A 13,063-nucleotide genomic window follows, 5' to 3' on the forward strand; every position below is an offset into this window, starting at 1 on the left:
CTGCTTCACCTTGTGCTTTTATGTTCTGGAGTTGGCTTCTTTTCTTAAACCTCATGAACCAACCTTTGCTAGCTTCCAGCTCTTTTTCTGCAACTCCCTCACCTCTCTCAGCCTGCATAGAACTGAAGAGAGTTAAGGCCTTGCTGTGGATTAGGATTTGGCTTAAGGGAATGTTGTAGCTGATATGATCTTCTATCTAGACCACTAAAATTTCCTCCATATCAGCAATAAGGCTGTTTGGCTTTCATGTCTTACATGCATACATTGGAGTAGCAATTTTTATTTCCTGTGCATTTATAACTTGGCTAACTTTATGGTGTAAGAGTCTAGCTTTCAGCTTGTCTTGGCATTTGGCATATCTTTCTCATTAGCTTAATCATTTCTAGTATTTGATGTAAAGTGAGAGATGTGTGATTCTTCCATTCACTTGAACACTTAGAGGCCTTTGTAGAGTTATTAACTGGCCTAATTTCAATATTATTATGCCTCAGGGAATAGAAAGGCCCAAGGAGAAAGTAAGAGATGGGAAACTACTGGTCAGTGGAGCATGAGAACACATCCAACCTTTATCCATGAAGCTTTGGGTGCTATATGGATGCCACTTGCGGATCTTCAAAACAATTGTATAGTAACATCAAAGACCATTTACCAGAGATCACTATAGCAGATATAATAATGTTTGAAATATTGCAAGAATTACCAAAATGTGACACAGAGATACAAATTGAGCACGTGCTATTGGAAAATTGACACTGATAGACTTACTGGAGGCAGGGTTGCCACAAACCTTCAATTTGTAAGAAAGTGAAGTGCAGTAAAACAAGGTGGTCGTGTGCTTCCCAGCGAGGCTGTCACGTGCTCCTCTCTTTGTTGACGAGCAGGAGCGTGAATGAGGTTATACTGGCCCTGAAACAGATCTAAAGTCCAGCTGGTGGCCGGGCGCGTGGCTCATACATATAATCCCAGCACTTTGGGAGGCCCAGAGTGAGAGTGAGAATAATAATTAATAATATCAACAATAATAAAAGCTTTCTGGGCAAACAAAAATATTCTCACTGAAACTTCTAGAAATAGTGCCTTGACACTGTGACCAGGAATATTGGGAACGTCTGGGCAGCAATGAGGCTTTGGGCTGCCCCTGGGTACTCCGGGTGCCTCTGCCTAGAAAGGCAGAAGGGCCTCTCAGCACAGAACAGCCTGAGAGAAAGACGGCAGCTTCAGCCCTGTGCCCTCCACCCTAGCAGCACTTCCTGTGAGTCTGTGATAGGGGACACTTCATTCCATCCCGTGAGGTTTGTTCCAGTCTCTAATTCCATGAGGAGCAGGGACTGTATCTTACTCCACTGCTGCCCATCCATGTCACCATGGTGACTCCCAAAGGTGGCCCTCCACTGTTTGTGCAGGTTTTGGGTACTGGGCCATGATCCAGCCTCCCGCCATGGGTCGTGCTGTTTCTCTGCTGGGTCACACAGCCTGTGCGTTCCTGACCCAGTAAACCCCTCGTGGGTAAAGACTTTCCCAATTCCTCCCACCCACCTTCACCTGCTGGAGCACTGGCCTCCTCCTTTCCCACACTCGCTTGCACCCTGGAAAGACTCCTAGAATGCCAGCCCATGCATTGTCAGTGACTGTCAGCCCAGCCGCTCCCAGGGCACTGTGCACGCCTCCAGGGCGAAGACAGTTTCTTTGTCCCAGTGTCCCCAGCGCGTAGCCCAATGCCTATCAGACAGTAGGTGTTCCATAAGCCTCTGGTAAATTCATGATCTGGGGACGCAATAAACACCCCCCTTCCTTGCCTTAATTCTGAACAATTATAAACAATGGGTAAGATACACAAAGAGGATATGACTTGTGTCCAGCCATCTCCTCTTTCCTGGACCCGAGTCTCTGTAATGGGAGCTGGAGGGGATTTGAGGTCCTTCCAACCCTGGAATTCCCTGTCCTGTAAGCATGTGGTTCTGTTGCCTGTCCTGGGACCAAATCATGCACCAGGCCCTCTCCCCAGGGCTGCACACCCAGGATACTGGAACATAGTGTGGGTGCATTACAGCAACATCCCAACAGTGTATGGTCATCAGGGCACTGCAGCGAGTGAGAGCCAGGGGATTTGGGTTCGTGTCCTCACACTTACACTGACTCACCAAGTCCCTTCTTCCCTCTGGGCCTCAGTTTCCTGTTCTGTTAAGTGAGGGGAAGGACCTGGCTGATTCGGTCTAATATCTGAGGATCTAAGACACAGGTCTAAGCTTCCATGATTACATTATGCAATTCTGCGATTATATTACATGATTCCATTATTATACCCCATGAATCTACAAGGAACTTGACAACATTTTGTGATGTGATGCTATACTACAATTGTTTAACAACAGTCTCAGATTCTATATGTTGGCTCTTCAGTCCTTAGAAAGCCCAAATGCATTTTTTTAAATGAATTCGGTACTGTATCAATTTTCTACTGTTTCAAAAACAAACAAAATACCACCCTAAAACTTAGTGGTGTAAAAACACCACCATTTAATCATCTCATGTTCTGTGGGGTAACTGGGCTCTGCTGGGCTGTTTTTCTGCTCCATATGATATCTGGGGCTGCCGTGGAATATCAAAATGCTCAAGGCAGCTCACTTGCATGGCAGGCAGGGGTGCTGGCTGTCACTGGGACCTCAGCTGGGGTTTTGGTTTTCCTTCTCTTGGCCTCTCCCTGTGGCTTGGATCTGGCTGGGTTCCAAGAGGCAAAAATTAAAAACTGCCCATTCCCTTAAGGCCTAGACTTGGATATCCCATAACACCACTGCAGTCAAGAGTTGCAGAAACAAGCTCCATGTGGAGAGCAGCGTGCATATGCAGGGAATGGAGTGAGTGTTTGGGAGGGGAGTGTGTCTTTGGAGGCTAGCTCCTACAAACACTGACACCATCTAATTAAAGCACCTGCTAAAAACAGATGAAGAAACATGCTGGAGTCCAGTAGTAGTTAAACTGTCATCTGTCTGCTAGAGCCTGGGAGCTAATGCTGGGTACTCCTGCTTGCCTTTACTATGTGAGAAATGAGGAAACCCCAACAAATGTGGAGGCAGCCTGAGGATTGAAAGCCTTTGCCCCTTCCCCCTCCACTCCCATAGCATCACAACTTAGGCAACTCAGTGACTGTCTCTGAGCCTCAGTTTGCTCTTCTGTAAAATGGGGGCATTGGTCTTGAGGGTGCTGAAGGTGCCTCCACCCCTAATCTTCTCTGTCCTTCTGTGCTCCTAGGTACTCCTTCCAGGACGAGGAGGACATGTTCATGGTGGTGGACCTGCTCCTGGGAGGCGACCTGCGCTACCATCTGCAGCAGAATGTGCATTTCACAGAGGGGACTGTGAAACTCTACATCTGTGAGCTGGCACTGGCCCTGGAGTATCTTCAGAGGTACCACATCATCCACAGGTAACTGGGCTGCTGGTGGGATGCCTGAGACAGAGGGACCATGGGCTAGGGTGTCAGGAGCAGTCTGCAGTAGTGGGGAGAGAATTTTGTCCTTGACGTGGTTTAAAAGTGGTAGTGCATGAGGGGAAAAAAGCAGAACACTTTTCTTCCTATTTTTTTTTATGTTCTCCACAACCAGCACCTACACCTCCCATCCTGTACCCATACACTACTGCTTAGAGACGTGGCTGGTGGCCTTATCTTCTGTGCTCCAGTATGCCTGGGGAAGCTGGAACATTCTGTCCCTCTTGTCTCAAGTCAGAAGAGTTACAGCAACATTATTATACTAGTGAGCTGGGAGTGTAAGGGATTCTACTCTCTTTTTTTCCGTACTTAGAAATCAGTGCTATGCATCGTGGAGGATTTCTTTCTCTTAGGAAGCCTCAGTGCTGGCTCTGGGCCTTGCATAAAAGCTCTGAGTTTCTGTAGCCTCCTCAGGGACCTTACTTCTCCCTGCCATGCACAGCAGTGCCATGTCCTACACAGGTGAGCAAAGTGACTTTGCCTGCAGAAGCTGGAACTCAATGAGAGGCTTTGGAAAGTGATTGTATCATTCATAACTGTTCTCACTGACCCCAGAAGAGGCAGCTGGTGTGAGGGGCTCCAAGTTAGTTTACCCGTGGTCTTGCACTGTGCTTAGCTGATCTCCTTGTAACTTAACTACTTTTGGAAGATTTGGAAAAGATGAGGACTTGAACTTCCAGGTAAAGATGACAGATTAAGCATATACGTCTAAATCTTTCCCTTGTTAAACTCCATTAAATGACAGTAAGGAATATTTGAAAAGTGATAAAGTTATGAAGATAGGGAACACTGAAACGGGGCTACAGTGAAAACAGTAGGGGAAGCTGGAAAGAAAGATGTAGAGTGATCGATGACTTAGGATACCAGAAACTGAATTTAATGTTGCTATTGGGGAGAGTCGAGAACTAATAGATGCTAAAGAATTCCCCAAAAGCTCAGGAATTGGCAGCACCTGGTATCTATGGGATGGGGGCAGTTGGTGAAAAGAGGCTATAATAAGGTGAATTGTTGAAAACTTCTTTTTTTTATTTTTTTTTATTTTTTTATTATTGTACTTTAAGTCTTAGGGTACATGTGCACAATGTGCAGGTTTGTTACATATGTATCCATGTGCCATGTTGGTGTGCTGCACACATTAACTCGTCATTTAGCATTAGGTATATCTCCTAATGCTGTCCCTCCCCCCTCCCCCCACCCGACAACAGTCCCCGGAGTGTGATGTTCTCCTTCCTGTGTCCATGTGTTCTCATTGTTCAATTCCCACCTATGAGTGAGAACATGTAGTGTTTGGTTTTTTGTCCTTGTGATAGTTTACTGAGACTGATGATTTCCAGTTTCATCCATGTCCCTACAAAGGACATGAACTCATCATTTTTTATGGCTGCATAGTATTCCATGGTGTATATGTGCCACATTTTCTTAATCCAGTCTATCCTTGTTGGACATTTGGGTTGGTTCCAAGTCTTTGCTATTGTGAATAGTGCCACAATAAACATACGTGTGCATGTGTCTTTATAGCAGCATGATTTATAGTCCTTTGGGTATATACCCAGTAATGGGATGGCTGGGTCAAATGGTATTTCTAGTTCTAGATCCCTGAGGAATCGCCACACTGACTTCTACAATGGTTGAACTAGTTTACAGTCCCACCAACAGTGTAAAAGTGTTCCTATTTCTCCACATCCTCTCCAGCACCTGTTGTTTCCTGACTTTTTAATGATCACCATTCTAACTGGTGTGAGATGGTATCTCATTGTGGTTTTAATTTGCATTTCTCTGATAGCCAGTGATGATGAGCATTTTTTCATGTGTCTTTTAGCTGCATAAATGTCTTCTTTTGAGAAGTGTCTGTTCATGTCCTTCGCCCGCTTTTTGATGGGGTTGTTTGTTTTTTTCTTGTAAATTTGTTTGAGTTCATTGTAGATTCTGGATATTAGCTCTTTGTCAGATGAGTAGGTTGCGAAAATTTTCTCCCATTTTGTAGGTTTCCTGTTGACCCTGATGGTAGTTTCTTTTGCTGTGTAGAAGCTCTTTAGTTAAATTAAATCCCATTTGTCAATTTTGGCTTTTGTTGCCATTGATTTTGGTGTTTTAGACATGAAGTCCTTGCCCATGCCTATGTCCTGAATGGTAAATGCTCCAATTAAAAGACACAGACTGGCAAATTGGATAAAGAGTCAAGACCCATCAGTGTGCTGTATTCAGGAAACCCATCTCACGTGCAGAGACACACATAGGCTCAAAATAAAAGGATGGAGGAAGATCTACCAAGCAAATGGAAAACGAAAAAAGGCAGGGGCTGTAATCCTAGTCTCTGATAAAACAGACTTTAAACCAACAAAGATCAAAAGAGACAAAGAAGGCCATTACATAATGGTAAAGGGATCAATTCAACAAGAAGAGCTAACTATCTTAAATATATATGCACCCAATACAGGAGCACCCAGATTCATAAAGCAAGTCCTGAGTGACCTACAAAGAGACTTAGACTCCCACACAATAATAATGGGAGACTTTAACACCCCACTGTCAACATTAGACAGATCAACGAGACAGAAAGTTAACAAGGATACCCAGGAATTCAACTCAGCTCTGCACGAAGCAGACCTAATAGACATCTACAGAACTCTCCACCCCAAATCAACAGAATATACATTTTTTTCAGCACCACACCACACCTATTCCAAAATTGACCACATAGTTGGAAGTAAAGCTCTCCTCAGCAAATGTAAAAGAACAGAAATTATAACAAACTGTCTCTCAGACCACAGTGCAATCAAACTAGAACTCAGGATTAAGAAACTCACTCAAAACTGCTCAACTATATGGAAACTGAACAACCTGCTCCTGAATGACTACTGGGTACATAACGAAATGAAGGCAGAAATAAAGATGTTCTTTGAAACCAATGAAAACAAAGACACAACATACCAGAATCTCTGGGACACATTCAAAGCAGTGTGTAGAGGGAAATTTATAGCACTAAATGCCCACAGGAGAAAGCAGGAAAGATCCAAAATTGACACCCTAACATCACAATTAAAAGAACTAGAAAAGCAAGAGCAAACATATTCAAAAGCTAGCAGAAGGCAAGAAATGACTAAAATCAGAGCAGAACTGAAGGAAATAGAGACACAAAAAACCCTTCAAAAAATCAATGAATCCAGGAGCTGGTTTTTTGAAAAGATCAACAAAATTGATGGACCGCTAGCAAGACTAATAAAGAAGAAAAGAGAGAAGAATCAAATAGACGCAATAAAAAATGATAAAGGGGATATCACCACCGATCCCACAGAAATACAAACTACCATCAGAGAATAGTACAAACACTTCTACGCAAATAAACTAGAAAATCTAGAAGAAATGGATAAATTCCTCGACACATACACCCTCCCAAGACTAAACCAGGAAGAAGTTGAATCTCTGAATAGACCAATAACAGGCTCTGAAATTGTGGCAATAATCAATAGCTTACCAACCAAAAAGAGTCCAGGACCAGATGGATTCACAGCGGAATTCTACCAGAAGTACAAGGAGGAACTGGTACCATTCCTTCTGAAACTATTTCAATCAATAGAAAAAGAGGGAATCCTCCCTAACTCATTTTATGAGGCCAGCATCATCCTGATACCAAAGCCTGGCAGAGGCACAACAAAAAAAGAGAATTTTAGACCAATATCCTTGATGAACATTGATGCAAAAATCCTCAATAAAATACCAGCAAAACGAATCCAGCAGCACATCAAAAAGCTCATCCACCATGATCAAGTGGGCTTCATCCCTGGGATGCAAGGCTGGTTCAACATTCACAAATCAATAAATGTAATGCAGCATATAAACAGAACCAAAGACAAAAACCACATGATTATCTCAATAGATGCAGAAAAAGCCTTTGACAAAATTCGACAACCCTTCATGCTAAAAACTCTCAAGAAATTAGGTATTCATGGAACATATCTCAAAATAATAAGAGCTATCCATGACAAACCCACAGCCAATATCATACTGAATGGGCAAAAACTGGAAGCATTCCCTTTGAAAACTGGCACAAGACAGGGATGCCCTCTCTCACCACTCCTATTCAACATAGTGTTGGAAGTTCTGGCCAGGGCAATTAGGCAGGAGAAGGAAATGAAGTGTATTCAATTAGGAAAAGAGGAAGTCAAATTGTCCCTGTTTGCAGATGACATGATTGTATATCTAGAAAACCCCATTGTCTCAGCCCCAAATCTCCTTAAGCTGATAAGCAACTTCAGCAAAGTCTCAGGATACAAAATCAATGTACAAAGATCACAAGCATTCTTATACACCAATAACAGACAAACAGAGAGCCAAATCATGAGTGAACTCCCATTCACAATTGCTTCAAAGAGAATAAAATACCTAGGAATCCAACTTACAAGGGATGTGAAGGACCTCTTCAAGGAGAACTACAAACCACTGCTCAATGAAATAAAAGAGGATACAAACAAATGGAAGAACATTTCATGCTCATGGGTTGGAAGAATCAATATCGTGAAAATGGCCATACTGCCCAAGGTAATTTATAGATTCAGTGCCATCCCCATCAAGCTACCAATGACTTTCTTTACAGAAGTGGAAAAAACTACTTTAAAGTTCATATGGAACCAAAAAAGAGCCCGCATCGCCAAGTCAATCCTAAACCGAAAGAACAAAGCTAGAGACATCACACTACCTGACTTCAAACTATACTACAAGGCTACAGTAACCAAAACAGCATGGTACTGGTACCAAAACAGAGATACAGATCAATGGAACAGAACAGAGCCCTCAGAAATAATGCTGCATATCTACAACTATCTGATCTTTGACAAACCTGACAAAAACAAGCAATGGGGAAAGGATTCCCTATTTAATAAATGGTGCTGGGAAAACTGGCTAGCCATATGTAGAAAGCTGAAACTGGATCCCTTCCTTACACCTTATACAAAAATTAATTCAAGATGTATTAAAGACTTACATGTTAGACCTAAAACCATAAAAACCCTAGAAGAAAACTTCTTTAGTATTGAGAAACACAGACCTCTTTCTTAACTCTCCAGAGCCGGGTGGTTGCCCCCTTCCTTACCCAAAAGGAAGACTAAAGGTTAGTCTGCTAATGAGGGTAAAATGTAGAGTGTCTGGGCTAAAGGACATCAAGCCTGCCTGGCTTGGGGTACTGTACTAAAAATGGCAAGATTATCTGAACATATACGTACTAGATGCTGAAATGAGCCCCCCCACCCCGCCCCACACACACACAACTGAGATCAAAGAATGGTGTCTTTATGCCTTCATCCTCTACACAGCGAACTCAAGTGATTTCAATGGGAATGTGACTGAGCCTGAAGGAAAGAGATTGTGCCATCAAAGGTTTTCCAGGACACCTTAGAGTGTAGGTTATAGTAAACAAGCCCCATTCATTCATTATCAGCTTCCACTTAAGTTAATGACAACATAGGATTATCAGGCATCCAGGGAAATCTTCTAACTTGAACATCAAGATCCAAACAACAAAATGGAAAAAAAAAATAAAGCTTAGACTAAACAGCGACTCTGGAAACATCAAAATAACTATGATCAGTATTTTCAGAGGATAAAAGAAAAATTTGCATGTGCGAAACAAGAAATAGCATTTTTTTAAATTCAGGGAACAAACATCAGAGCTCTTATGAATCAAAATTGTGAAAGCAGAAATTTAAAGAACTCAAAATATATGCTAGAAGATAAAGTCTTTATATTTTTCTATAAAGTAGAGTAAAAAGACAAAAAGAAAATATGAGAGAAAACAAAGTTAAAGAATCTACAGATTTCAACACAAGAAGCAATAAAGAGAAAACATAGAGGAAGAAATCATCAATGAAACAATGAAAGAACAATCTCCTAGACCTGAAATACATGATTTTCCATATTGAGAGAGCCTACCAAGGGCACAGAGTAATGGCTAGACACAGACACATACCAAAACAAATGTCAGATCTGATAAGCTTCCAGAGAAGAGCCACAGGTCATAGAGGCTGAAGAATCAGAATAGTTTTGAATTTCTTTTGTTTTTGTTTTTGTTTTCTGTTTCTTGAGACAGAGTTTTGCTGTCATTCAGGCTAGAGTGCACTGGTACGATCATGGCTCACCGTAGCCTCAACCTTCTGGGCTCAAGTGATCCTCCCACCTCAGCCTGCTAAGTAGCTGGGACCACAAGCACACACCACCATCCCTGGCCAATTTTTTATTTTTTTGTAAAAACAGGGTTTCAGCACGTTGCCCAGGGTGGTCTCATACTCCTGAGCTCAAGCAGTCCACCCACCTTGGCCTCTCAAAGTGCTAGGATTACGTGAGCCACAGCGCCCAGCCAGTTTTGAATTTCTTAAATGCTAGAAGGCAGCGCAAACATGCTACTCAACCATGTGTGAGGGTATACATTTTCCCCAGGTCTCAAAAAGTGGTCCTCCCATATACCTTTTCTCAAGTACTAGGAAAATGAGATGGACTCCAAAATGAATGAATGAATCAAAGAGGAAAAAGAAATGGAATACAGAAAGCTGGAACTCCAGCTAAGCAGATAGGCATAGGAAAACTCCAGGATGGTGCTGATGGGCTGTCAGTTGTGCCTCACATGTATACCATGACCAGTTCTGATTAGTGTGGATCAGAGACCCTGGGAGAGACTTCTTCAGGAAAAGTGAACTGATAGAATTCCTGATGCACCTGGCCTTGAGAGATTTATTTAGCTGGTAAAGAATCTGAAGTTGAGTTATGAGAGGTTCAGGAAAAAAAAAATAACATTATTAATTTTAGATAAGGAAAATGTTGCACAGGACAGTATCTGTGTAGAGTACAGCTTACTAAATGGGTCAGCTATGTATATAATACCTAATTCTATCACCTAAACCCTGAAAATCTAACCAAAAACTCAATGATACTCCATTGAGAAACTGGGGAAATGGGAAGGATGACTGAGTCTCCTGGGATTGGAGAAAGACGGCTAAATCTTTTATCTTCCCTAGTAGGAAATCCAGTCTCCAGGGAGAGCCTAGAGTTAAAAAGTGAAGGAGTCGTTAGAAGTCTATCATTTAGAGATAAGGAGTTAGATACCAAAATTATAACCTGGAACAGATGAGTGGATAGAGAAGGATAAATGGTGGAGAAAGTGATAGGATTCATGCTATTGTAACAAAATGTGTTTGTAACAGAAAGTGATAGGGATTGTTGTATTGTAACAAAACTTGCAAAACTATTGGCTCTTTGAACTATTTACATATAACTTTGATACAAATAACAGAAACAAACAGCAAAATGAAGAAGGAGGGGAAGGAGAATAGTAGTAGTAAAGATATTGTTCAGCGTAATACACAACTGTTCATTCACTTAGTCATTCACTAGTTTTTGAATGAATGCAGGCATTCTGGTTCTGGAATCTGTGCTTTTAAGTGCGATGCTCTACTTCCTAAAGAAGGTCACACCTGGGTAGAATATATTTCTGTTCCTTGATGGGGCTTCTTTGAAGGTGCTGAAAGAGTTCTTTACAGATCAGTTGTATATGTGTCATTCATGAATTACTGTAGCCATTCATGAACTAGAGTGCAATAGATAGGTGATTCATGTGTCCAAATTCCCTGAGACACTAAGTCATGTGGACATTGGTGAGATAAATGCCGATGTTCCGGAGCTGAGCCAGGGATGAACAAGGCAGGAAATGGAACCATTGCATGACAGCATGGCTGGCTGGAGCCATTTCATTATGATTCACTAGATTTCAGAAAAAGTTTTAAGTCATTCTCAAATATTCCTCTGGTAGAGGTCATCTGCTCTTAGATTCCAGATCTACCCTGGGGAAAAGGAGATATCCAGTAATTTATGGGAATGTTTTAAAGTCTACTAGGCAAATGTGTGATGATTAATTTTCTGTGTCAATTTGACTGGGCTAAAGGATGCCCAGATTGCTGGTGAAACATTACTTCTGAGTGTGTCTGTGAGGATGCTTCCAAAGGAGATCAGCATTTGAATAAGTGAACTGCATAAAGCAGATGGCCCTCCCCATTGTGGTGGGCATCAACAGTTCCTCTGAGGGCCTGAATAGAATGAAAAATTAGAGCCATTCACTCTTTCTACTTGAGCTGAATCATCCATCTTCTCCTGTCCTCAGTCATCGCTGCTCCAGGTTTTTGGGCTTTCAGGCTTAGACTGGGACTTAACACTAACAGCCTCCAATTTCTCAGGCCTTCATACTTGAACTGAATTACACCACTTGCTGTCCTGGGTCTCCAGCTTGCAGATAGCAGATCATAGGACTTCTCTGCCTCCAAAACCACAGGAGCCGATTCCCATGATAAATCTCTGTTATATATGTATATCTATATTCTATTTCTTTTGTTTTTCTGGAGAACCCTGACTACTGCAGTTGAACTACCTTCCCAATTCTAAAATTATAAAGTTGGCAGAGATTTGAGTCAGCCTTTTTTACCCCCTTCCATATGGTTCATAAATCCCCCTTTCAGTGTGTGTGTGTGTAGATTTGAAACTGTGTATCTGAACACAACCATGTGTGAGGATGTATGGAAATGCTGTGCAATGTTTTGCATCAAGAGCTGAATTTATGAATCCTCCACCGCGTATGTACCAGACATTTTCAATGCCATATTTATACCCTCAGATGAGTGTTGCTTCTTTCAAAGTAGCCACACTTGGAAGTGGAGGAATTATCCCACAAATGTAAGCCTGGGTTGGATTGCCAAGGATATTTATCTTCCATCTCACTAGGCTTAGGCGGGCTACTAAACTCTGCTCAACTTTTTGGACCTCGATTTTCTAATCTGAAAAATGCTTCTGATTAAACCTACTTCTTGGGCTGTTATGCACATTTTATGAGAAAATGTTCATAAAGAATTTATCTGTGCCTGGCTTCTTTTAGATGCCTCATTCTTATTTCCTCTGTCTGGGGGAACTGGCCTTGAAATCTGACATTCACTCTTTTCTATATACTCTGGGTGACAAAACTCCATCCTTTGAGGATGGTGTTGTAGATCTTTAGAAAACAAAAGGTATTTTAGGGCATAGCCCAGTGACTTCAATAGTGCCCAAGCAGGGAAATACCACTGTCAGTCCAAAACAAATTGTTTTAAAGCAATTAGAAGATTTACTTTTCATAGCATTTGAATTGGCCCTTCATACTTTAAACACCCATCTGGGCAAGGCTGTGTACCAGCTCCTGGGAAGAAAATGATGAATGAGACTCAACTTTCTGGGTGGAACAGGCACCCTCACAAATGGTTGCAGCCAAGGATGATGACCATGACAGAGCACTACACAGCACCAATGGGAGCTTCAAAGAGGGGCGCCCAGCCAGCCTGAATTGGGGAGTGGGGCAGGGTCCGAGTTGGCAGAGGCTTCCTCTGCCACACTCGGTCTGTGATTTGTAGGATAATTAGGAATTAGAACTAGGAAAAGGAATGCAGGAGGCACTGGGCAGAAGGGCCCAAACCTGAGAGGCCCCAGGTGGGTGGACCCTGTATTGCAAGAGTCAAGGGTGGTAGGGAGCACACCCTAACAGACCCTGCTTTTCTCATTTATTGATGGGGTG

The 13,063-nt window shown here is 42.2% G+C and overlaps 1 protein-coding gene across 3 annotated transcripts in view; it reads left to right on the top strand.

Annotated features, from left to right (window-relative positions):
- STK32B (serine/threonine kinase 32B) overlaps positions 1-13,063 on the top strand; it is a 431,273-nt gene that overhangs the window by 272,151 nt on the left and 146,059 nt on the right. For all 3 annotated transcript variants that reach the window (XM_030801295.1, XM_030801296.1, XM_030801297.1), the window contains exon 4: positions 3,250-3,423. In XM_030801295.1, coding sequence (XP_030657155.1) covers positions 3,250-3,423 — 174 coding nt within the window. The remainder of the gene's footprint in view (positions 1-3,249; positions 3,424-13,063) is intronic.

Source organism: Nomascus leucogenys, chromosome 20, assembly GCF_006542625.1.
Source record: "Nomascus leucogenys isolate Asia chromosome 20, Asia_NLE_v1, whole genome shotgun sequence".
Taxonomy (NCBI): Eukaryota; Metazoa; Chordata; class Mammalia; order Primates; family Hylobatidae; genus Nomascus; species Nomascus leucogenys.